Consider the following 25,434-nt stretch of genomic DNA (forward strand, 5'->3'; position numbering starts at 1 on the left):
TTAAGTTTAAATCCATTCTCTTTCTGCAAGCCTTCTTGAGGAAGCCTGCCCTGATCCCCTGAGACCACATTAGATGCCCCTCCATTGTATTCCCTCAGCATCTTGTACTTTACCAAAACACTTCTTAGCCTGTCTTGTAAAGGCCGGTTAATCTTTCTTCTCCTCCACCAGACTGTGGTGAAGGCAGAGACTCTGCCTTGTTCACAGATGTATATTAAGCACTTTGCACAACAAATATGTTTAGATGAATACGTGATGTTGGAAGTATAAGGATCCTCTGCATACTAAAAAAATTTATCCCTTAAGATAAAGCATCTAGGTAACTAAGAACTCCTTCATTGGGAAAATAAAATTCAACCTTACAGAAGTTTGGTCTATGTACAACTTCTCAGATGCACATCCATTATATAGAGCAAGGCATTTGATACAAAAAGAAGTAATGTCAACTTAGAACCTGATAGCAAGGTTAAGCTCAGCACCTCTTTACCAGCTGCTGTCATAGCTCATCAGCCACCTATGATTCCCGAAGCTCAGCTGCACCCACAATGGCAAGTTTTGTTCTTGTTTGCCATGCTTCCCTATAATCTCTTGCTCTAGTTCTCACTGGCACTGATGGAGGTGAAACAACTGACTGTGAGGGAGGACTCACTGAAAGACTTGATCTAGGACACTGCGCTAAGCCCACACATTGGATGACATTTGTGCTTTGTGAGAGATGCATGACTTTGAATTCACCAGTCCTGCAAACAGAAGGGCTGTTCAGCATTTTGCCTCAGTCCAGGAATAGATGATAGGGAATAGAGGTGGAAGAGAGCACCTTAAGCATGAAGGTAAAGGAGAGATGAATCATGATGCAGATTCCTTTCAGGGGCTCGCTGCCTGCTTACCCACTTAGCTGTCCATGGCTCTGGTGGTTAACAGCCATCACACTGATAGAGAGGAGAGAGGCTTGGCCTTGTGCTTGGTGGTGTACTTCCCAATGATGCACAACAAGGGCCAGCCCTGTGCCTGCCCATCTTAGGTCACGTTATACTTGTCCTTACCTTTTCCTCCAGTCATACCATTATTTTTAAAGAGGAAAAGATGGTTGTAAAAAAAAAGATTCCATTCTCCCACAATTATCAAAACTAGCAGGAATCACTATGAAGAGCTGGTTGAAACAGTTGAAAAGGCATGAAGATTCTGTTGACTGAAAGTAAGAATGTGCTGTGATTGCTCACATCTCTTCAGAAGCTCTTACCCAGTCTCCTTGTGTGTGCCTGCAGGGATAGGAGTGTAGGGGTGGAGAAAGAAAGAGGTAGAAACATTCTGGATCAGTGATTCTAAAGGTGTGGTTCTTGGACCAGCAGCAGCAGCAGCAGCATCACCTGGGAAATGGATAGAAAGAGAAAGTCACGTACCCCATCCCAGACCCACTGAATCAGCAACTCGTGTTTTCACCAGCCCACCAGGTTATTTGGGGACATGCTCATTTTGAAAACCACTGCCCTAGAGTCCAGACTAAAATTACAGTGGTTTTAGGTTCGGAGTAACAATGTTTTTCCTCTAACCCCTATTTCAACAATAAACTCTATCCTTTACAAGTAATGACAGTATTGAAGAGTTTTTAATGTTAGAAATTCAAGGCTAACTAATTACACAAAGTGTGATGGTACTGTCAGCAATGATTTCATCAACATTAAGATCATCTCGAAACACTCAATTTCACCTAAGGGAAATAACCATAAGTAATTTCTGAATGGTTGTAGTGGAGTTCACTGCATTCAATTATAATCAGTTTATAGCAATCTAGGGCAATCTTTCCTTGCAAACAACATTTATACTTTCCTCACTTAATCTTGTATTCTCACCCATGACGAAGCATGGCTGTCCAAGATTTCTCAGCTGGGAAGCCGCCCAGTCTGCCAGGGCTGAGGGCCTCCTGACCAAGTGCTCCCCTCTTTCCCTGAAGCTGTGCTTGGAGACTATGTGTTGCAGTCACATGAGGACTGGCTGGATGACAAATTGCTGATTGTATGTGCTCCACAGTGCTGTCCACCTTCTCTGCCCTGTTTCCATTTTATTTTCTTCAGTCTCCCTCCTTCTCTCCATCCCTAATTAGCATAATATGGGGTTTCTCTTTTTCATGACCTGCTCTCCTGTCTTCCTATTGAAACATAACTGGATGGGTACTAATGAGAAGGTGGACTGTTGGTAGCATCAATATTAATGTGAAAGAGATTCAGATTGTAGTTCAAGGGAAATAAATTTCATCCCAGATGAACCCTAACTATGGAGGTAGCTAATAATTTCTATAGTGACTGGAAGTTACTGGTTGGCGTTGGTGAATTGATTTGTGAAAAAATGGAAAGGCAGAACTCTACAGCGCATTTGTTTGTGCAATGCATTGCCAGTGTGACCTTTGGCTTATTTCTCTTCCTTCTGTATTAACTGAAAGACAAGCTATTCAACAGCTAATTATTAATCTCCTGAGCACTCAGTATGTTGTTGTGTTGTGGAGGATACAAAGATGATTTAGACTTGATCACTGTTTTCTGAAAGCTTATTCTAATTATATAGAAGATACACAAAATTATAATGCTGATGAAAGTTAGCTGCCATTTGTTAATTTCTTACCATTAACTAGGTACCATAAACACTGTACCCCATAGTTCCTGTAACTATCTTGTTGGGTAGGTGCTTTCAACAACCCCATTTTATAGATGGGGCTGCCTAGACTTAATGCAGAGGGAATTTTTGCTGTATTAGTCTGTTCTTGCACTGCTGTAAAGACATACCGGAGACTGTGAAATCTATAAAGAAAAGAGTTTTGATTGGCTCATGGTTCCAGAAGCTGTACAGGAAGCATGGAGGCATCTGCTCAGCTTCTGGGGAGGCCTCAGGAAACTTGCAATCATAGAAGAAGGTGAATGGGGATCCAGGCATCTTACATGGTGGAGAAGAAGCAAGAGAAAGAGGAGAGAGGTGCCACACACATTTAAGCAATCTGATCTCATGAGGACTCACTATCATCATGACAACACCAAGGGGGATAGTGTTAAACCATGAGAAACTGCCCCCATGATCCAATCACTTCCCACTAGGCCCTGCCTTCAACATTGGGGATTACAATTCAACATGAGATTTGGGTGGGGACACAGATCCAAACCATATCATTGGCCAAGGCCACTAGCTAGTAAATGACAGAGAAAAATATTTGAGTGCAAACATCTCTCTTAATCACTCTGTTATACTGCCTCCAGAAGTAGGTCAAAACAGAATCTTTATATGGGTGTAGTACACTAGTTTTTTTAAAAAAAGTTTATACTTAGGGCTTATGATACTGTTTTCCACTAAAATGGTTGGAGAATAATGTAAGACAACGTACAAAATTGTCTTCTTGTTTGAATATGCTTGAGTAACTAAAGTATTTGAGATAGACAAATACGTGCTCTGGGTATTTGGAAAGGGAAGAAATTACCACGGACAGGAGCTGAGGGAGGCTGCAAAGAGCAGATAGATTTGGACCTCCCTGTTAGCACAGAACTGTGAATTTAAGAAGCCTTTCTCACTCCCGCAGTCATTCTTTATCCCATTGCTCTGCTTTCTTTTCTGTTTTTCTTCATTCACCATCTTCTCCTACTAGAGGTAGGAAGGCAGAGGCTCTCTTGATCTTGTCCATTCCTCCTTATTCTGGGTCTAAAAGAGTGGTTACACATAGTAGGCACACTGAAGCTGGAGTTGTTGAACGATGGAATTTTCCATATGAGGAGTTTGAGTTTCATAGCCAGTGGGGATATGTGGTAAGTTCATGAACAGCCAAGAGTCATAATAAAAATATTTGAAATATCTTACACTTTTATTATAACTTTTTTCAAAGTGCATTTATCTACTGTGTCTGTATTGTGTTCATAACAATCCTATCAGGGTGGCTTGACAGGTCTTTATTCTTCTGATTTTACAAAGAGAAAAGTAGGGCTTAGAGAGGTTAGGTCATTATTTTTTCTTGAAGTGTATAATTTAATAGTGTTTAGTGTATTCGGAGTTGTACAACCATCACCGTCAATTTTAGAGCATTTTTCATCACCCCCCACCCCACCAACCACCAAAAGAAACTCTGTATTTATTAGCAGTGAATTTCCATTTCCTCCCAAACCTCCTCCCAGTCCTAGGCAAGGTTAGGTAATTTGCCTTAGGTCACACAGCTGGTGAGTAGCGGAGGTAAGAACAAAGGCTAGGTATCTGACCCTGTTTAACCTTGCTCTTTCAGATAGCCTGTCAGTGGTTTATGGAATGGACTGGAGTCTGAAGGCATAGACCCGGCTGGGTATGGGCCTCCGCTTTCCTCTCCAAACCAGCAGAGGGCCTGGTCGGGAACCACACTGTCTCAGCCAAGGGCTCAAGCAATCTGATCAGCTGTGGTCATTCAGGCAACTTCTCTCTATGTTTAAGACCACAGTGAATTTGACCAATGAGGACTCGCTTTTGCAATGAGAACATTTTGAGTGTTAGTCAACTTACCCCACCTTCCTAGCCGCCTACAGGATTGTTGTCTTAGTCTTTTTCAATTTGGAGAGATAATTAACCCTGTGTCTTCCAACCCTTGCCTAGAAACAATTTAATTTTCTCAATAATTTATCCTTCAAAAGACTAGTAATTAATATAGCAAAATTGGACTACTCCAAAAAGAGATGGTATTCGATCCACTTAAGTTACTTCCCAAATTAGGACAAACACACTCAAACTTTATTCATTTGAACCTAATACAATGTCATGCACATAATACTCCAAGCCTAGTGAACCATAGGGAAGCTGGATTAATGAGCTTTTATCTAGACTGAGCTCTGAGCCCCAAACATCTGAATCAACTTGTTATGAGCTCTACAGTCTCCTTCTTGGAGGCTGGCCAAATCAAAACAAAACAAGTTATGGTTTCAGTTAGTATATTTACCCAGGCTTGATTTGAATACAGTGATGTTGGTGGGGAGGAATCTTCTGATATTTCAGTTGCCAGTATTTGCAGTGTCTGACAAATCTATGTGTTGGTACATGCAGTATACACCCGTGCTTATCAGTTTGGACTACATGTGGCCATGTTTTTATTAGATAGGGGAGAGAAAGAGATGGAAAAATTCAGAGAGGGAATGATGGAGAGAGAGAGAAAGCGTGTGTGTGTGTGTGTGTAGAGTGGAGACAGAGCTAAGGTAGGTGTTAGCTTAAGATCTATCCAAATGTGAAAAGGCCTGAAACTGATGCAAATCCACAGTAATTCTACCAATCAGTCCCAATACTGTCCTGTTTCCCTGAATACCTCCCAAGCACAAGGTCTCCCTTCATGAGCACCAGCCAGCTGAGGAAAGCAAAGGGAGAGGCATCCAGGCCGTGGCAGCCTGCCAGCACTCAGAGTGGAGACACACAGCTCCCCTTTGGGGCCTGCCTGGACGTCTGAGCTGGAGTGCCCTGCCTCTGACCTGCCCGGCCCCTCCCCCTGCCTGGCACAGAAACCCCCATCTGCAGTGGACATCTTTGAACAAAGGTGTCTTTCTTGGGACACTTTACCTACGGCCTGACTCCGGCATGCAGCTTGGTTTCTGTCTGCTCTGCTCCTGGAGTGCTTAGTGCACTGTGCTTGCAGATTTTCCTTGCATTCGCCCTGGTAGGAATTGCAGTGGCAGGGCAGGATAGTTGTGGGGAGTGGGGGGAGATGGGAGGATCTGAGGAGATATGGGGATTTAAAATAAGTTCTGCCCCTTTTGTACTGAAAAGAATGGCTTTTCCAGCAGGAGCTCAGGGTCAACCTTTCACCCCCTCCAGAAAGCCTTCCCTTTCTTTCCTCACTCTTTAATAACAATAATGCTGCCTGCAGTTAGACAGCAGCTGATATTTTGCAAGCACCATGTATCCTTGGATCTTTATAACAACCCGTGAGGCAAATCAAAGCAGGTAGGGGGAGATAGGGGTTGAAGAAAGAGCATCCCAGCTGTGTGTCCTTGGGCAAAAGATCACCTTACTTTCTTCTTGGGCCTCAGTTTGCTCATCTGTAAAAAACTGATAACAAGGCATTTCCTGCCTCATAGGGTTGTAGTAGAAGCAGTGAACCAATGCAATTATAAAGTGATGCCATGTCAAGTATTAGGTAAACATAAGGAATTTTTAATTCATCTCATAGATGAAGAAATTGCATCTCAGAGACATGAGGAATTTTATCCAAGGGCACACACCTTAGTAGCAAAATTAGGACTAGGATCCAGGTCTCCTATTTTATGGCCAAAGTTACTTTCCACCACTCCACACACCTTCCCATAGAAAGAGTAATCTTTAGTGGTTATTAGTAATTAATGGGAAATAAAGCATTTGATTTTCCACACACTTGGCCCAAGGCATGTACAGGTAACTGTCAGTTCCTTACTATGTCTGCTATGCTGGCTAAACAGCCTGTTCCTTTCCTCCCTGCAGGGGTGCCTCTGGGCCTGGTCCTGGAAGTAGACAAGCCTTGCATGAAACCTGACCCTGCCACCTATGCCCTGTGTCTTTTGGGACAGGTTTCTGCACCTCTTTGAGGCTATGTTTATTCGTCGGTTAGGTGGAGTGTTCCAATAAGACCTTCCATGCCATGAAAGGCTGCCTGAGGCCCCAAAAGGCCCACACTCATCTCTGCACACACCTTCTCCCTTTCCTTCCTGTCCTTTGTAACACCTCCTTCCTCCCATTGGGCTTTCTAAATCCTCTCCTTCCTTACCTGGAAGCCTCCTTCATTCATTAACTTCTCTGGCTAATTGATACTCCTCTTTTTTAAAGGCTCACACTTTTTTTTTCAGTTTTTACTATGCCTGAAGAACTTAACCACATACACTTTAATATGCTTTATTATCGTTTACATGCCAACTCCCTCTAATTCAGTTTTATGTTCCTTAAGAGCAAGGGGTTCTTCTTTTTTATCCCCTCACAGTACTCGGAACAGTGCTGAATGTGTAGTGGAATGCCAGGAACATTCGTATTTGAGGAGCCTCCATTCCAGGTCAATGTCTTGTTTCCATGTCATTAGGTATTTTATGCCCTTGGCATAAAGTGCCCTCTCTCCCCTTTTCTCCCTGGCAACTCCTGGTCACCATTTGTGTCATTTATTTTCAGCTCAAGTGACACCTGCACTGTGAACCCTTCCCTGGTCCCCTCTCTTAACTTCTCTGCACAGTTATTATTTTGGTGCTGGGTCTTTATCCTCTACTAATCACATATCTCTGTGAGAGCAGAGGCTGAATCTTCATCATCCCTGGATCCTAGGATTGTCCCTGTGCAGTCCTCCACCCATGAGCCCGTAATAAATGCTTACTGAGTGTAAGAGTAAATGAAAGAACTCCAAGTCAAATCTTTTACCAGAAACCGTTTTTGGTCTGAGTAGAAACTTCCTTGAAGAACTATGTGTCAGACAGTTTCAGAACAGTAGCTACATGGACTTTGCTTTTCTAGAGAACTGCACTTTTTGCCTCTTGGATTTTAAATGCTGCTTTGAGTTCATCGCGTTGAGAGTTGACTGCTGCTATTCTCAGGGAGAATGGAATTCTAGTCCTGTAGTGCAGGGCAGTGACTGAAATAGCTTCCTATATATCCTGTCTTCATAAATTCCTCCCTTCTTTCTTTCCCCCCTCTCTCCACTCACAACAAATCCCAGACCCTTCCCCTACTCCCCCTGTCTAAAAGACATTTATGAGGCTCATCACTGGGGAAGCATCTGAGGCCCATTCCTGCCTCTCCCTGCCCTAGCATGAAGGTCTCTCATCCCCTCCCTCACCCTCGCCTCCTAGGCCAAGCTCAGATATCTCTTGCCCTGTTTATGGGCCGTTGGGATTTTTCCAACAACCTGAAATGAATCTCCGAGGCCCCACAGGTAGTGCAGCTCTGTCTCTGAGCCATAAACCATGGCTGGGTCTTTCATCTGCCATTGCTTATGTCATAAATGAGTGGGAGGAACAGCAAGGGGGAAAAACAGCCCTGAACCATTCCAGATTTTTTTTTTTTTTTACAAGAAAGGGGAAAGAAAGGCCCTGAGAAACATGTTCAAACTTCGTGCCAAGCAAATTCATTTCACTCTGGTAGGCTGTGCGTGGAGACTTAATCTCTGGACTTCCCCACTAGGAGTCAGATTTATGCTGCGTTTGTGTCTAAATGGCCTCCAGGGATGCTGACATTTGTTGTTGGAGAGCAGCGAGTGGTGTTCCTTTCATCTCCGCTGAGGGGTGTCAGCTTAAATTATGAGGGATCGCTTCGGCCTGCATCTGGGAGTGGGAGTCTCTGGCAAAGGAGAGGGGCTGCCTCTCCCTCCACTTCACTGCTCTGCTGTTAAAAGGTTTTTCTTCATCTTCTGCTCTCCAGTACTCCTCTTGGTTCTGGGGGCAGTCTCCTGGCTCTTTTAGAAATGTCCTTTCTCGTGAACAAATTGATCAGTGTAAATTTTAGGCACTGCATATTTTCATGGAGAAGCTGATATCCAAGTCAGGCAGGTCTGCCCCTGCTGAAAGAGAAAACAAAAGCCTCAGTGAGCACCCCAAGAGCAGCTTGGAAACTCCCCAGGAGAGTCAGAGGGCACCACTATACCCATAATATTTACAATACAGTAGATGGAAGCTGGGTGATGGTTAGCCAGGGTCTGAATTCCTGTTGGCAGCTGGGTTGTGGCATCTGTCTGTACTTTGGGAGGTGCCAAAAGGTTCCTCTGTTCCTCCATCTTCAGAATCTCTCTGGCTCAGATGCGCCAGGATGCCCAAAATTCCACATTGGTGACTGTTGGGTAGTGGCATTTCTTATTAAATGCATATATGTTATTGACTGTGGGAGAGAACACATCAAACCATGCTAACCATGAGCAGTGTTTCCTGCCTCCAGAGTCAGAGCTGGAAGAACGGGACACAGGATGTGTAAGTTTTGATGGAGAACAAGAGGTCAGGAGAGGTCTAGGGCAGGGGTCGGCAAACTATGGTATGCAGGCCAAATCTGGCCTGATGCCTGTTTTTGAAATACATTTTATTGGAACACAGCCGTGCCCATTCATATTGTCTGCGGTTGTTTCTGTGCTACAATTGCAGAGTTGAGTAGTTGCAACAGAGACTGTGAGGCATGCAAAGGCTAAAATGTTAACTCTCTGGCATTTTATAGGAAATGCCTGTAGACTCCTGGTCCAGAGCATGAAGTGCTTCTTAGAAAGCAAAATGGAAGATGTAAAGGGACAGAAGAGAATGAGGTATTGAATAGCAGGAAGGAAGACTCAAAGAAAGAAAACGCACCACAAAAGCAACAGAAACACTCCAGAGACAAACCACCACTACTACTGCTACCATTAACCCTGAGCAACATGGATTTGAACTGTGCAGGTCCACTTATATGTGGATTTTTTTCAACCAAATGCAGACAGTATTCAAGGGCTGTGAAACCCACATATATGCACTGTGGGAGACCCACTTTTCCTGTAGCCAGGTTAGGCAGGACCAGCTGAGGGACTTGTGTATGCACAGGTTTGATTATGCACTTGAGTATATGCAGGCGTCCTGGAACCAGTCCCTCATCCCTTTCCCCTTCTCTTTTCCTCGTTTTGAAAACAAATATGTTTTTCTCTTTTCTTGCAGGGATGTGGAGAGAAGGAAAGAGCAGCCACCTGTGGTGCTCACCACCTCCCCCCAAAATAGGCCCCAACGGCTAACCTAGGAGGTGTTCTCCTCCCCTCTCTTCTCTGTTGGTTCACGATGGCACAGCAGTTCTTTGGGGATGTACACATGTCCCAGGCAAGGCTGAGTACAGCAACAGCAGTAGGAGGACCCCAGAAGGCCCTTAGCCATCCTGCCTCTGGGGCTCTGAACAAACTTCAGAAATTGCACTTTCCTTCTGCAACCAGCTCCAACTCTGCCTCCCTCTGTTGCTCTCCCTTCTCTCAAGCACGCAGGCACAGTCCACACAACCGGCTCTACATGTTGGCTAGGGTCATATCTGCAAAGAGAGAGAAATGAACACCTGTAGTGTAAAACCTTAACTGAGACCCCCCCACTGATCCGAGACTGTAATTAACTGACAACACGTGTCAGAACTAAGAATATGTCTTTTATGTTGAAATAATAATGATTATTACTGTGACTTATTAAATACCAATTATTTCTGTATGGTGCTAAACCCTTTACATATATCATCCCATTTAATTCCAACAACACTGTTCCTTTCCCCGATGAGAAAATTAAGTCTTGCGAATGTGTTCAGAATCAAACACAGTAACTGGCGGAGCTAGAATTTAAGCCTGAGTTTATATAACGCTAAAGGCCATGCTTGTAGATACCATGTCACATTGCTTTCCTGGATTGTATCAATATAAATGAATCATTATCATTATTTTAGACTTTACATTTTCATTAGTTATGTTATCAATATACATTTGCATCAAACTATGTGAGGAATGACTGTAAAAGGATCAATGCAAGTGCTGTTTTATTGAACAGACTGGTATGAGGCATGAGGTTTCTGGAGATAATACAACTGCATTTTAAAATATATTCTATACTGGGAATTTCCCAGCTCTCTTTCTGAGCCTGGCCTGCAGACTCAGCCTCTTTTCTTGCCTACTTTGAAGGTGATCTGCATGATCCCTGGGGTGGGGCATTAGCTCCATTTCCTCAGAAATGTCAGCGAAGTCATCACTAGTTCTAGAGGAGCATTGCTTTTACCCCAGGGAGTCCACCACCAGAGAAATTGCTGGCCTCACTAAACACCAAAGTTTGGGGTGCCTCTGAGCAGTAGGATCAATAGGGTCTAGCAAGGGCAAATCTGTGCAGTCAATGGCTTTCTTTTTTCTGCCTTTTATCCTCCTGTGGGATCTTCTTATTTTCCTGAGGCTCTTAGTTCTTAAGTGCTTGTTTTTTCCTTGCCACTCTGAAAACCTTCTAGAAAGATTTTATAATCCCTTCACACCAAGATTATGTCTGAGATCAGCTTACCACATCACCCCCTGGAAAACAGCAACCTCAGACTTGAAGATGCCAGAGTGGCCACCCCTTGTCATGAGGATTCTTGCTTTAACTCTCTTCTTTAATCTTGTGGGGGGTTTTATTTGTACTATTGAGAGGGGTGAGGCAGAGGGAAAAGACACCCTTTTCATACCATCTATTAAGAGCCGCCTGAGTGCCAGGACTGTGTTAGTTGCTTTACACACAACAACCCTACTTCTGTGACACCCACTGTGTGGTATTATTGTTGTTGGTATATAGGTATGGAAACCAAGGCTCAGCAACATGACAGAACTTGCACACGGCCATACTTACAGCATGGGGTCAGAACTGGGATGGAAACCTAGGTCTGCCTGTATCAGTCCCTTTTCAATTGTATTGAAAGGGCCATGTCCTCAGGAACTCATGATTTAGTGTTCCCTTCCTGTTCAACCTTGTATGTTCAAATGTTCATGGAAGGAAGAGGCCATTATCCTTTCAGATTAAATAAGTTTTTTTGGCTCTGGCAGAGCCAAAAATGAGAACTCAGCTAATGTCTACACTAAAACAGCATATGCCCATGGGCATCCTTCACAGAGGAGGACAGGAGGAAAGAAAAAGGATGTGTAGCTCACACACAGTAGGTCCTTTCATCTTTGCTTTCTTGAAGTGGCCAGAAGGGACTGGCACAGCTGTGGGAAAGCCATTGAGGCAAAGATGTTCACCAGAGAAAAGAGGGCAGTTGAGCTCTGTGAGAATCCAGAGAAAAATGAGGTTCTTGTTAGATCATTTGAGCATAGAATTGCCTATGGCTTTTATTATTATTATTTTGTTTTGGAGACAAGAGTCTTGCTCTGTCACCCAGGCTGGAGTACAGTGGCATGATCTCAGCTCACTGCTGCAACTTCTACCTCCTGGATTCAAGTGATTCTCCTGGATCAGCTTCCCGAGTAGCTGGGATTACAGGCACCCGCCACCACATCCAGCTAATTTTTTGTATTTGTAGTAGAGACGGAGCTTTGCCCAGGATAATCTCAAACTCCTGAGCTCGGGAAATCCACCTGCCCTGGCCTCCCAAAGTGCTAGGATTATAGGCGTGAGCCACCACACCCAGCCTGCCTATGGCTTTTAATGCCAAAAGTAAAAAGAAGTCTCTCTTACACAGGTATGTCCCAGACCCTAGAAGCACCTTCTCAGGAGTGTGATGTCTGTGGAATGTAAGAGGTAGCCTGGAAAAAAAAGTGACATATACTAGAGATTTTATTTCCTTTCAGAGTTAACCCTCATGTTGTTCACTGCTTATAGAGTTGAAGTATTTCAAATAGTTAGACAATTACTTTAACAGTAGAGAGTTATTTACTTTACAGAAAAGCAATGTTGATTAGTTATCAGTGTTACCTGTCCATTCTGAGTTATCTGTACTGGCAGATAATCTAATGCTTTTCTCTATGGCCTTTTTAACAATAATATTTTCTACCACTTGGCAGTAACTAGAGTTTCAGACACAGTGTCTAGGTCTAGTCTTGAAAAATGACGATTTTGCTGAAGAGTACATTTAGTTGTAGAGAGTTAAGTAAGTTGCCTGTATTAGTCCATTTTCACAGTGCCATAAAGACATACCGGAGACTGGATAATTTGTAATGAAAAAAGTTTAATCGACTCACAGTTCTGCATGGCTGGGGAAGCCTCAGGGAGCTTTCAATCATGGCAGAAAGTGAAGGGGAAGAAAGCAGGTCTTACATGGCAAAGCAGGAGAGAAAGAGTGTGAAAGAAGCCATACACTTTGAAACCATCAGATCGTGTGAGAACTCACTCACTATCACAAGATCAGCATGGGGGAAACTGCCCCCATGATCCAATCACCTCCCACCATGTCCCTCCATCAACACGTGGAGATTACAATTCTGGGGACTCAGAGCCAAACCATATCATTGCCCAAGGCCACACAACTAGTAAATGTGGAGCCAGGATGTAATGCTGTGATAAAGCCTGAGGTGTAATGGTGGACTTTCTGCTGCCTGTCTCTGGGTTTTAGAAGTATTTTTCTTAGCCTCTTCCTGGAAGCTTTAAAATCAATACCACATAGGTTATTGCTCTCATACATAAAGCCATCCTGGAAATGTGGACCTGGAGGCCTTGCTATGGAATAATATACAGCTCCAGGAACTGGCTTTCAGGGACTCACAACACTGTCTTTTGCTTCTTTCAGGTAAAAGTGATGATGAAGAAAGTCTCTGCAAGTCAGCCCATGGGGCAGGGAAAGGAACTGCTGAGGAAGGCAAGGACCATAAGCGCCCCAAACGTCCGAGAACCATCTTGACAACTCAACAGAGGCGAGCATTCAAGGCCTCATTTGAAGTATCCTCCAAGCCCTGCAGGAAGGTATAGGAGGGGGCAGGGAGGAAAAGGAGCTGGGCCCCACTTCTCTGTGTGCACTCAGACCCTTCTGGGATCTCAGTGGGCATTGGGGGTTAGAGTGGTGAGGAAGTCTGTTCAGACAGAGCCTGCACAGGTGGCTCAAGCCCGTTGGAGACTCCAGAGATCACTAAGCTGTGGCCAGGGTGTGATAGACTCTCCTCAAGCTTTCATGAATGCACACCAACTCCAAATGGCCCCTGTCACACTTTTCATTTCATGGAGCACAATGGGAACAGTAATAATGATAGGTGCCCGTTGTGGTGTAGACCCAGATGCTGTAAAGCAAAGAGTATAAAAACACAGTGGCTTGCAGTACTCTTTTTTGAGTCTGGCTTTTTCCACTTGGTGTGGTGGTTTGGGGATTCACTCATTCCTATTTCAGCATTCCACTGTGGAGGTGTGCCATGGTTGGTTTGTCCATGCACCTGTTGATGGGTGTTTGGGGTTGTATCTAGTTTGGGACTGTTTCAAATAGGACTGCTATGGACATTCATGTAAAAAAAAATACAGTGGTTTAATAAGACAGGAGTTTATTCTCTTCCATCACAGTTCAGAGGTGAGCAAGGCAAGGCTGGTAGGTGGCTCTGTTATCCATCTCCTGGGTCCAAGCGACTGCTCCAGTTGTCACCATGTTTCCAGCCACCAGGTAGAGAAAGAGGAAATGGAGGGCAAGCACCCTGCTTTTTAAGGATGTATCTAGGGGTTGCTCAAATAATTTCTCCTCATATGTGTTGGCCAAAATGTAGTCCTGTGGCCACACTTCCTGCAGGGAAAGTTGGGAAATGAGTCTGTCTCGGTGACCAAGAACCTTGCTAAACTTAGTGATTCAATTACTCATAGGAGGAAGAAAGAATAGATATTGGGGATAATTAGCAGTCTGCCATAAATAGCAGCGCCCATTTATTGAGTACTTATTGTTTATCGGCTGCCTGTCATATACTGAGTACTATCTTTTACATGATAAAAATAAATAAAATAGGGTATTCTTTACTGAAATTCATAAAGGAAATACATTTTGAAAAAATGTTAGCATTATTTTTCCTGCATCCTTTTCTGTATTAGTCAGCTTTGTCTGTGATAAAAACAAACAAACAAACAAAAAGTCATCATGGTTCCCAACAAACATGTATTTTCTTTTCTTGGGCTGTGTATTGGCTGTGGCCCAGCTGGGTGCAGGTTCCAGCCTGCTCCACCTGTCTGTCATCCGAGGGTCCAGGCTGAAGGAGCAGCCCCCTCCTGGGCATGTTGTTCTCATGAGGATGGCAGGAAGCAAGAGGCCTAGTCAAAGTGGGAAGCCCATCGAAAATCTCTTGCTGGGTATCAGACACATCACATCCCACAGGCCAAAGCAAGGCATGGGCTTAGCCCAGCATAGGTGCAGTGATGAAGCACGCACCCACCACGGCAGGGGAGGGAAGGATAGATATTTGTTGAGCAATAGTCCAGCCTATCACAACTTCTGATCTTTGGAAAGATTCAGCTGCAGACTCACTTTTTCTGCCCTTGCAGCTCCTTGTGCTCCAAGAGAGGTATTGGTAGAAAGAGAAATGCCCCCAAATTGGTCTTGCACTAGGACAAATTATAATCTTCCTCACTTATTTACTTCTTCCATGTATACTAAACTCCCAGCCCATGTATGGCTTTGTGCTGGGTGCTTGTCCCCGGGCAGCTTCCAGGTAACCAGCAAGAAGGAGATGCATGTACACATTACTGTAACACCAGAGAGGGGGCTCTGAGGACCATAACAGAGGGGAAGCCAGGAAGCAAGGGAAGGGAAAGGTCACTTTGGTCTGGGCAATCAGGCAAGGCTTTGTAGAACAGGTGGCTTTTGAGCTGGGCCTCTGAGGAATGGATAGGGTTTCAGCAGGTGGAGGTGGGCCTCTGAGTACACTCCTATTTTAGTTGGCTTAGCAGAAGGATGTGCTATAAAAACCTGTTCTAATCATTCCACTTCTAAGCCTTGCCCCAAGTGGCATGATAAAGGGGAAGTATTTCTCAAGGCTTCCATTTGCTCTACTCACACGTTTATTCAAGGAGCTCTTTCAATCCCATCTCCTCCCCAGGATCTAATCAAGAGAGGGCAGTGTCTCTCAGGTCCCCCTCTGAAAATCTGTGCTTCTTGCCCCTTCTCTTCTCAACACCTTGCCAGACCCTCACTGTGTGCCTGTATGGTAGGCAGATGTTTAAATGCATCTCTTTATTACCTGGATCCCAGTTGTCCTGTCTCCACCACAGCCCTGGCACACATGCTGGCCTCAGAGTTGTCTACCTGGCTCTGCCAGGTTCCAGATGGCTCTCATCTTGTTCTCTTTGGGCAGGGCTCACTCGGGGTAGCAGTCACTATGGATATTCGTGAAACACCCAAAGTTACCTAGAGATATGAGGGACAAAACCAAAAATTAAGGTCAATGAATTTAGGCAAGAGAGGAGACCAAGAGAGAGCCATTTGTTTTTCCAAAGTGATTTTCACTCTCAGATCTCCTTAAGTAGGTCAATGCATATGCATATCTTATAGCTAAAGCACAACAATAGACTAATGTCTAAACCACTTGAAGGCCTAATTTCCAGAGCAAGAGAAATCCAGAAACACCTCTTGGGAATGCACATGTAAATTAATAATTATTCTTTTGTTTCTTTACCTGGTGAAGGACTTTCTACCTGAAGGGAAGCAATGTTCTCATGTTTGTGTTTATGCTCAACATTAAAAACTATCTGGCTCCTAAAGCAGATACAGTCTTTTGGCCCCCTCATGTATTATATAGGAGATGTTCTACCTCCTACCCTGAGATGCCAGTGTGTCTACATTTCTCATGTTCAATTTTTCCAAGGTGAGAGAGACTCTGGCTGCAGAGACAGGGCTGAGTGTCCGTGTCGTCCAGGTGTGGTTCCAAAACCAGAGAGCGAAGGTAACCTGCTTCTTACTTTTATCTGTCCCCGTGTTGCTGGTTTCCTGAAATAATCACAGTAGGACATTGTACTTGCTGCTGGGTTTTCTCACCTTAGCTCATTGGATAGAGTAGTTCTCTTGATTCAAAAATTCTGTTATCAATAATTATTTTGGCCACAGCAGCCCTGCAGAAGGGGAGAGAGAAGGCATTCATTTTAGTGAAATTGCTTGTATTTTCCTAGCGGCCATGACTGTGAATTTGGCCAGCCATCTGTATGAATAAATGACTTTCTGTGTCTTTTGGTAAAAGCATGTTCTTTAATTCATATTTATTTAATGCAAATACCAAAGTTATTTTAAAAGTAGCATGCATATGACTGGTCCAAGACAATATTATGACAGGGTAGAATGAGTGCCTTTTCTTACTTCTTCCAGGGCCCAGCCCTCACTAATATAGGCCCAAGCCGTCGTACTGTCCTCTGGATCCAATGAAGCTCTATATTCCCTCATCATGGTTTTAGTTTTAGACCTTTTGCTCATTCATCTTCCTACCTCTAAAAATACATGTGCCCTGTGGACTGTTTCTCAAGAGCCCTGATCTTTAGTGGATGATATGAGGAAAAAACAAACTCTATGTTTCCTCTGCTCTTACACTATAACAATCAGCACAGAATGCTTCTGTGACAAAATATGTGGACATATTCTCCATAGGCCAAGCAAGCAATCAGTTGTGCAGTGGATACCAACTGGGTGTCCTCTAATTCTGACACTCTCTACCTGGAAATAGTGTCAGATTTCACAGGTTGAGGGTTCAGCCCCACAAGACTGCCCTCCTCTTCAGATGCCAATTGCAAGCTCCAGGTTGTTTTACCTGTGCTTCAGATCAACTGGCTATAAATTGGGATTCCAGTGACCCCACTCCTTGGGTTTGATTAATTTGCTAGGGCATCTCACAGAACTCAGGGAAATACTTACTTATATTTACTGCTTTATTATAAAGGATATTACAATGGATGCGAATGAAGTGATGCATATGGAGAGAAATGGGGGAAGGGTGTGAAGCTTCCATGCCCTCCTTGTGCACCCCAGCCTCCAGGAACCTCCATGTATTCAGCTGTGTGGAAGCTCTCGATCCCCATCCTTTTGGGGTTTTATAGAGGTTTCATAATGTAGGCATGATTAATTAAATCACTGGGCATTGATGGTCAACTTAACTTTCAGCCCATCCCTTTTCCACAGAGGTTTGGGGGTGGGGCTGAATGTTCCAACCATCTAATCATACCTGGGTCTTTCTGATTATCATTCTCCACCCTGAAGCTACCTAGGGTCTGACAGCTGTCAGTCAGTCGTTAACATTCACATAGGCATCACTTTGGAGAGTCCAAAAATTTTAGGAATCGTATGCCAAAAAACAGGGTCAACGACCAAATATATGCTTTACAGTATCACAGGTTATCTCATTATTTGATCATGATTGGTTAAGGTAGCATTTCCCTAACTGACATCCTCAGAACAGGGCTGTTGATGTGTACCAGAGAAAGACTCCATAGTGCAATAAGTTGCAGAGGCCCTATAGCCTATGGATTCATAGAGCACAGGGACACATTTAAAGCTCTGAAAAATCTTGCAATAAAGAAAAATTTTACAAAAATCTAGTGTTTCCTACACACAGACACATACACACACTCAAAGTATATGTCAACATCTCGTGGAACCCTAATGCAAAAAATATTCCTTCAGGGGGCCAGACGCGGTGGCTCACGCCTGTAATCCCAGCACTCTGGGAGGCCGAGGCGGGTGGATCACGAGATCAGGAGATTGAGACCATCCTGGCTAACATGGTGAAACCCCGTCTCTAGTAAAAATACAAAAAGATTAGCCAGGCGTAGTGGCGGGCGCCTGTAGTCCCACCTACTCGGGAGGCTGAGGCAGGAGAATGGCGTGAACCCGGGAGGCGGAGCTTGCAGTGAGCCGAGATCGCGCCACGGCACTCCAGCACTCCAGCCTGGGTGACAGAGCAAGACTCCGTCTCAAAAATAAAAAATAAAAAAATATTCCTTCAGGGAAGCTTGCACGTTAGCAGGGTGCTTTGGAAGAGGCATGAATCTCTGGGTAGGCTCATCTCCATCTTAAGGGCCAGCAGACGGAGGGGAAAGGAACAGCCTCTCGGCTTACCCCAAATCACAACCTCTTGTTCCATACGTCTAGGCTGGGCTGCAGATTTCACAGTCACACACTTATTACCTAATGTAAAATGGTCACACCACAAGCAGCAAGTTTTATTTGCTGAGGAAAAATCCCTGTTCCTGCTAAGACAAGCTGCACCCTTGCTTCCCAGCCAGCTGTCTTTATACTGCTGCAGAGTAGAAGAGCTCTCAGCTGCAATGCTTCTCGCACACGGAGCTGGCCACTGTTGCTCCTTTACTAAGTAAGAGCCAGAGCTTTGCCAATAAGCCCTCTCCCGGGGAAGGTGTCTCTTCCAGGCCCCCCCCCCCACCTTACTTTGTGAACATGCTGCAGGCCACCTGACTTCTAATCCTATGGTCCTCTCCTTATCAGATGAAGAAGCTGGCCAGGCGACAGCAGCAGCAGCAGCAAGATCAGCAGAACACCCAGAGGCTGAGCTCTGGTAAGCTGGTGCCTCCTCCCAGGCAGTTCTGGCTGGAATCCAGGCTGTTCCTACCAGAGGCTTCCCACTACCCAGCTCTTTGGATGACATATCTGGACTCGGTGAAGCCTAGACCGCACCAGCTGGAGAGATAAGGCCTTCAAGGAAGACTGAGCCATGAGGAACTTGTGAGAGGGTTGAGGGCTCCTGAGCTGCAGGCTTAGAACTGCTGATTGGGGATGGCACTGACTTTATCCACAGCGTCTGGGCCTGGATCCCACCACAATGTCAGGGAGAATGTGTCAGGACTACTTGCAGAGTCACAGATACGTTCAGTTTCTCATCTTGCTTAGTTCTTCTTCCAGGCTAATCGATTTAATAGAAGACACCTCAGTGACTTGCCTCTTTACAAAATAACATAAAGTAGTGAAAATAATGATAGTAAAATAACAATGCCCTCCTTTGTTGAACACTTTTATAGATTGGTGTTCTCATACATGCTGACTTGACTTTTACAACACCCATTCCTGGAGGTGAGTGGAGAAGTTGTTATTATCCCCATGTCACAGATGAGCAAACAAAGGCTCTGCAAGATTGAATGTGGCCCTAGATCAGTAAGGGTGGGGGCTGGGACTAGAACTCTAACTGTGTTCCACAGGCCATGGGCCTTCTGTTCTCTACCCAGATGTACTTTTGAAAAAGTCAGGGTGATATGAGGATTAGGGAGGAGGGTGAAGAGGGACAGACTGTGGGAGACTTCATGGAAGTTAAAGGAAAAAAAGAAGAAGAATTACTATATTAGAACAATGTCACTATTAAAGGCTATGCCCCTCGGCACCCAATTCAGCTATCCAGAATTCCTTGAATGGTCTGTACCTTAAAACAGGGCTTCTTACATTTTAATATGCATGTAAGTCACCTGGGATTTTGGTAAGGTGCAGATTCCAATTCATAAGGAAGGTCTGGGTGGGCCCCAAGATTCTGCCTTTTTAACAAGCTTTTTGGTGGTGCCATTGCTGCTAGTCTACGGACCACACTTTGAAGTCTGTGGAATGTCATCCTAGTTCTCAGGCCCCTCAACAGAGCCTCTTTTCCTCACATGACCCTGCCTTGTGCTTGACACCGGGTCTTGGCTTAATCCAGAATTTGACTCTTGCAGCCAAGAGTTCCCTTAGTTTCTTATGTTCTAGACTAAACAGTATGTTAGCAACAAGGTAGATGTTAGGGAGAGAAGAAATAAAACAGGGCATAGGTGTGGGGAAGGGTGGAGCAGAAGCTGGTTAGATCTGAATTCTGCCCTCAGCTCCACCCCTAAGGCTCTTTATGTGGGACCAACTTTTCCTTGTTCCTCAGGCTGTGTGTATCCCTAGGGTAGGGCCCTAATGCCTGCTAGTCCTACCTCACAGGACCCCTGTGCAGTTCAAAGGGAGAAGAATGCATCAAAGCATATGAGAACACAAACTCATATGGCTTGGGACTTAATTTAAATAATTCTAAAGGCGCTCCAAAGGTAGACTTAAGAAAGCAGAGGCTGGTGGGAAATAGTTTCTGTTCTTCCCAGGTTCAGAGAACCTCAGCAAAATGTGGAGGCAGGAAGTGAATCCTGCTTTTCTTATAAAATTCTATCTACAAGCATAGCAAGATATAATTCCAAAGCATACACAGTCCTATGGAATCTTCCCATCAGCCCCATGAGGTCAACTGGTCACAACTCCCACTTGACTGATGGGCTCATACTGGGTTATCATAGAAAGATCTTTAGATATATCTATTCTAGTGACTGCCAAACATGTGGCTAGCATCAAAACCTTTTGTTGAAATAATATATTTCAAGGATGTTCTCAGAGTTCAACATCCCAGCCCCTACCCTATTCCTATCCTCCAAGGTGATTCCTGATGGCCTCTGGTAGGACAAAGGCTGGGACCACTGATGTCACCTCATCCCATTTTATTTTATAAATGAGGGAATCAGGACCCAGGGAAATCACATGTCAGGCTGCACACTGAGAATGACCTGGCTTCTTCTTTGTTCCACAGCTCAGACAAATGGTGGTGGGGGTGCTGGGATGGAAGGAATCATGAACCCCTACACGGCTCTGCCCACCCCACAGCAGCTCCTGGCCATCGAGCAGAGTGTCTACAGCTCAGATCCCTTCCGACAGGGTCTCACCCCACCCCAGATGCCTGGAGACCACATGCACCCTTATGGTAAGAGGGACTCAAGCCCCCCGGGCCCTCTCATAACTTGTGTGTGTTTCTCATTCCCTCCTAAACACATCTAGGCAGTTCCCAGCTGCTCACTGAAGCTCCAAAGCAGAATAATGTGCCCTACAAAATACTGCCAGAATCGCCTAACCAATGACTACAGGAGAAAGACCTTCATGCATATTCATTAGTGACACTTCCATTTATCTTGTTTTCAAAGCTTCTTGTTTGTTGGCTTTAAATAGGAAGTTGTGCTCTCCTTGTAGACCTGTTTGTTGTCATTGAATTCTGCAAGTCTTGCGCTTCATGCCAGATATCAGCAGTATCAGTGCTACAGAAGGCCTTAATTAAGCAAATGTTTACCTAAAGAAAAGATATAAAAAGCACAGAAGACAAATTTTCTAACTGGACTATCCTACTATGGATACTAATAGGTGCTCTAATTTAACTAGTGAAACATAAACTGACTTGTAAGGTGAAAATATCTCCCTTATACCCACCCCACCCAAAGAAGCATTGATTTAAATGCTGCATATATGGGTAGCTGAGCCTCTCCCACTTACCCAGCTTTGTGCTTAAGCTAATGGACAACAACAGGGGGCCTGAGGACCCAGGGTAGGGGGCTGGGTGAGCTTTGGAGTGAAGGCTCAAGTTCAACCTCAGCCAAGTATAGGGCATTACATTTTATACAGAGAAGGTTAGTGGTGTATGTAATGCATTGTTCTGTACTGTGTAATCTGATAGATTACACTGATAGTTAAAAAATAATCTTATGCAGTAAGCCTTCAAAACATTAGTATCAGAGATTCATGCCACAGATCACAGATTTTGTCAAACAACTTTTATTTTTGCCTTCATTAAAAAAAATTCTGTTGTTAAAATCACCCCTACATTCCCATATCACACATTCAGCAAACATTTATTAAGATTTAGCCCTTGACAAGCCCTTCACTGGCCGACCCCATTCATTGGATGTTCAGTGATAGCCACCCTCTTGGCTTCCTTAGAAGGCACAGGTCACATCTGTACCATTCTTTACTCCACAGCTGTGGGAAAACAGGGCAAATACATTTTTTTGCAAATTCTTTTCAGAGTCTCAGGGGTTGTGTTACATGAAGTATCCCTGTGATGAATCCTTTAATAAAATGAATATTTAAAGCCCCATGACAAGTTGTATAAACTCCAGTTTTCACCTCTCCTATTTACTTGAAGTGGAGGCAGAACATTCTTTGCCTTCAGGTCCTGGTTGCAGTGATTTCTCAGCTCTTCCACTGTGTGCCCTACTGGCTTCCCTATCAAAGGTGTAAATTAGTTGAAGGTAGGCACCTAACCTTCCTTTTCTTTGCATTACAAATTTGGGGTAACAGCTGATAGTAGACCCTTGGTGTTTGAAAGAACAGATGTTATCACAGGAGTTTTCATTAGGTTCACTTGAAGAGCTTTTTTTTTGTTTTGTTTTTTGTTTATTGGTTTTACCATCCCTCCTTCAAGCATCATTTTTCAGGCCCAAGTCCTGTAGGAGCTCTGCCCTGTCTCTCCAGCCTCTGGTGACATGTCCTGCCTACTCCCCACACTCCCTGTCTAGACACTGTGACATTTGCTATGCTGCACTCAATTTAGCACTTTGTCATATCCTGGTTTAGATTGTTTTCACTTGTTGCACTTTGGACATGAGCCCCCTAAAGAGAATATAGACTTTTTGTAGAAAGTTTCACCTGGAGCCTGTGCTCAGGCAACACTTGTTGAATTCAGCTGAATATCCTAGCACTGAAATGAGTCACTTCTTCCAGGCCCTCATGCCAGTGTTTCATCTCCATTTCAGGTGCCGAGCCCCTTTTCCATGACCTGGATAGTGACGACACCTCCCTCAGTAACCTGGGTGACTGTTTCCTAGCAACCTCAGAAGCTGGGCCTCTGCAATCCAGAGTGGGAAACCCCATTGACCACCTGTACTCCATGCAGAATTCTTACTTCACCTCTTGAGTCTTCCCCTAGAGTTCTGTGACTAGGCTCCCATATGGAACAACTATATTCTGTGAGGGGTCGCTGGCTTTAGGACAGGGAGGCCAGGGAAGAGGTGGGTTGGGGAGGGAGTTTTGTTGGGGATGCTGTTGTATAATGATATGGTGTAGCTCAGCATTTCCAAAGACTGAATACATTATGGATTGCATAGTTTAATGTTTCTAATAAGAGTCTTAGCATTAGATATGAAGACGTGTTTATCATTAAGGACAGAGACTTTTAATATAGACATTCTCATGCAAACTAGATACTTAGGGACTCCTAACAACTTCCCACCATGTCGGGGAAGCTCTTGTCAAGAGGTGCATATGTCTATCCATCTACACACCAATAGACAGAAGGACAGATAGATAGATGTGTGTGTGTGTGAGTGTGTAACCTTTCATATTTTACCCTCAAAGTTTATTCCTAATTATAACAGACACCAACTGTACAGCAAAAGTAACTTTATTTTCAGTGTGAACTATATTTAAGGAAATGCTTGATGCACTTAAGTTATAAAATGAGATAATTTACTTTTATAAACTTTATTTTTAGTTTGACAAGACTTGTCAGCAGGGCAGAGAGGGCTGCTCCACCTAGCCCCATAGCTTTGAGTGCTTGGGTTCATTCTGTTTTCAGAGTGTCTTTCAGATCTGGAAAGAAATTCTATGTGGCTGATGGTGTTCTCTCTTGCATTCTTTCTCTCTTTGGGGTTGAATCACCGGGTAGGGATGGGACAGAATAATCCCAGATCATGTTCTGAGAAAATGTAAAGCCCAGACTCCTGGGCTTTCTTTTAAATTCTGACAAGTGGTTGTTGAGCAGTGCTAGGATGGTCGGTTCAGCTCTTGAGCTTCAGCATCTGCAAGTGTGGATGAGGCTAATAGTTTGTACCTACCTCACTGGGAAACACCAAGGCTTAATTCATTCCCAGGACACATGAGCAGGGCTGAGACTAATATCCGATATTTGTTTAAGATACCACCAGGCCACTTACTTGGCAAAGGAGGGTACATAGGGTTGCAGAGCAGGAGGGCTCCTGAACTCCAGAGGGCAGTTCTGCCTGCTGAAGTCCCTCTGCAAAGCCTGTGCTGGAGGAGACACCAGCTCAGAGCAGCTTAGAGGGATCCCAGAGTCCCAGAGTGGGGAGGAGGCAAAGGCTGAGGGGATAGAGGAGGAACTGGTGGTGTTCTAGAGCAGGGGTGGGCAAACTCCTGCTTGCAGGCCTGCTTTCTATGGCTTGCCAGTGAAGAATGGTTTTTACTTTTTTTTGAGGTCATTAAAAAAAAGGAGAAGAAGAATATATAACAGGCTGTCTGTGGCCTGGAAAGCCTGAAATATTTGCTATCTATATTGTCTGGCCCTTACAGAAAAAGTTTGGGGCCTCTTGTTTTAGAGGGTCTGTTTCTAAAGAACCTCATGGAGCTCATAGAGGCAGAAGGTTCTGGTGGAAACCCTTGGCGCTTCCTTCCAACTCACTCTTCTGATCCTCAGCACAGAAGACCCAGCAGCCATTGTACATGGGGACAGTTCCACACCCTGGTCTCCAGTTGCGGTGCTAGGATGGGATGTTCTGTGCTAGGAAGTCTCCTGGGAACCCAGAATGAGTTGGTGGGGAAGACAGAGGGTCACTGTGGACCCATCCAGGAGGGGCCAGGACAGGCTTGGCCTCATTTCTGGGGACATCATTGGAGACTTGAACACAGAGACACATCCCTATCACTCTGGCAAGGCCAGAGGGAACATGTCCCCTTATGTTAGAGTCTGTGTTGTGTGATTTTTGTGCTCTTGTTTATAATTTATGCAAACCACCAAGAAACCCAAACCAGTCTGATGAGTGAAAATTATGCAGCTGCTGTATGGCCCACAGGTTTCTGTGGTAAAGACCAGTTGGAGAATGTAGCAGATACTATGTGAGTGAAAATGAATAGAGATCCTTATTCCACTCCTTAATGGCATACCAAGATGAAATTAAAATCTCTTACAAATGAGCTGTTGTTTATTCAGGGGTGGGATGGTGGGTGGGGAACCAGGGGGACACGGGAGTTTTGTCTACAAAGCCATGGGGATGAGCTTATGGCGAAGCTTTGAATGAATGGAAAGGATGACTATGGCAAAACATAAGGAGAAAAGGGTCTTCAACTTCTTGCCAAGATGGAAAAAGACTCCAGTCTTTACAAAACAATCCCACAGAAGGGGGCAGTGGGAGCTTTCCATCACCACCATCAAGTTCTGTCAGGGCAGAGCAGTTTGAGATATGTGATGAGGGAACATTTGCTTGGAAATCAGAACAGAGTGATAGGGCAGGAGAAGGATTTCTCATGCAGGACTGAAGGCAGATGCCTAGCCAGGATGGGAGAGCCGGGCAGCAGACA

General features: G+C 44.5%; 1 protein-coding gene and 1 long non-coding RNA gene across 4 annotated transcripts in view; one reads left to right on the forward strand and one right to left on the reverse strand.

The window, feature by feature from the left end:
* The window catches only part of LMX1A (LIM homeobox transcription factor 1 alpha), a 154,352-nt gene extending 129,302 nt beyond the window's left edge, over positions 1-25,050 (forward strand). For both annotated transcript variants that reach the window (XM_032159107.1, XM_032159109.2), the window contains exons 5-9: positions 13,147-13,319; positions 16,184-16,261; positions 18,802-18,871; positions 20,888-21,058; positions 22,878-25,050. In XM_032159107.1, coding sequence (XP_032014998.1) covers positions 13,147-13,319; positions 16,184-16,261; positions 18,802-18,871; positions 20,888-21,058; positions 22,878-23,038 — 653 coding nt within the window. In that variant the 3' untranslated portion in view covers positions 23,039-25,050. The remainder of the gene's footprint in view (positions 1-13,146; positions 13,320-16,183; positions 16,262-18,801; positions 18,872-20,887; positions 21,059-22,877) is intronic.
* On the reverse strand, positions 8,027-16,427 carry LOC131384070 (uncharacterized). Of its 2 annotated transcripts, none has more exons than XR_009214563.1 (4): positions 16,354-16,427; positions 15,560-15,726; positions 9,672-9,954; positions 8,027-8,488 (listed from the first exon to the last, which is right to left on the reverse strand). It is a non-coding gene; the product is annotated as an uncharacterized LOC131384070 (long non-coding RNA). The 2 variants fall into 2 exon arrangements; XR_009214562.1 differs by lacking the exon at positions 8,027-8,488 and adding an exon at positions 8,591-8,802.
* Positions 25,051-25,434: the final 384 nt, after the last annotated feature.

Source organism: Hylobates moloch, unplaced genomic scaffold (assembly GCF_009828535.3).
Source record: "Hylobates moloch isolate HMO894 unplaced genomic scaffold, HMol_V3 SCAFFOLD_8, whole genome shotgun sequence".
NCBI lineage: Eukaryota > Metazoa > Chordata > Mammalia > Primates > Hylobatidae > Hylobates > Hylobates moloch.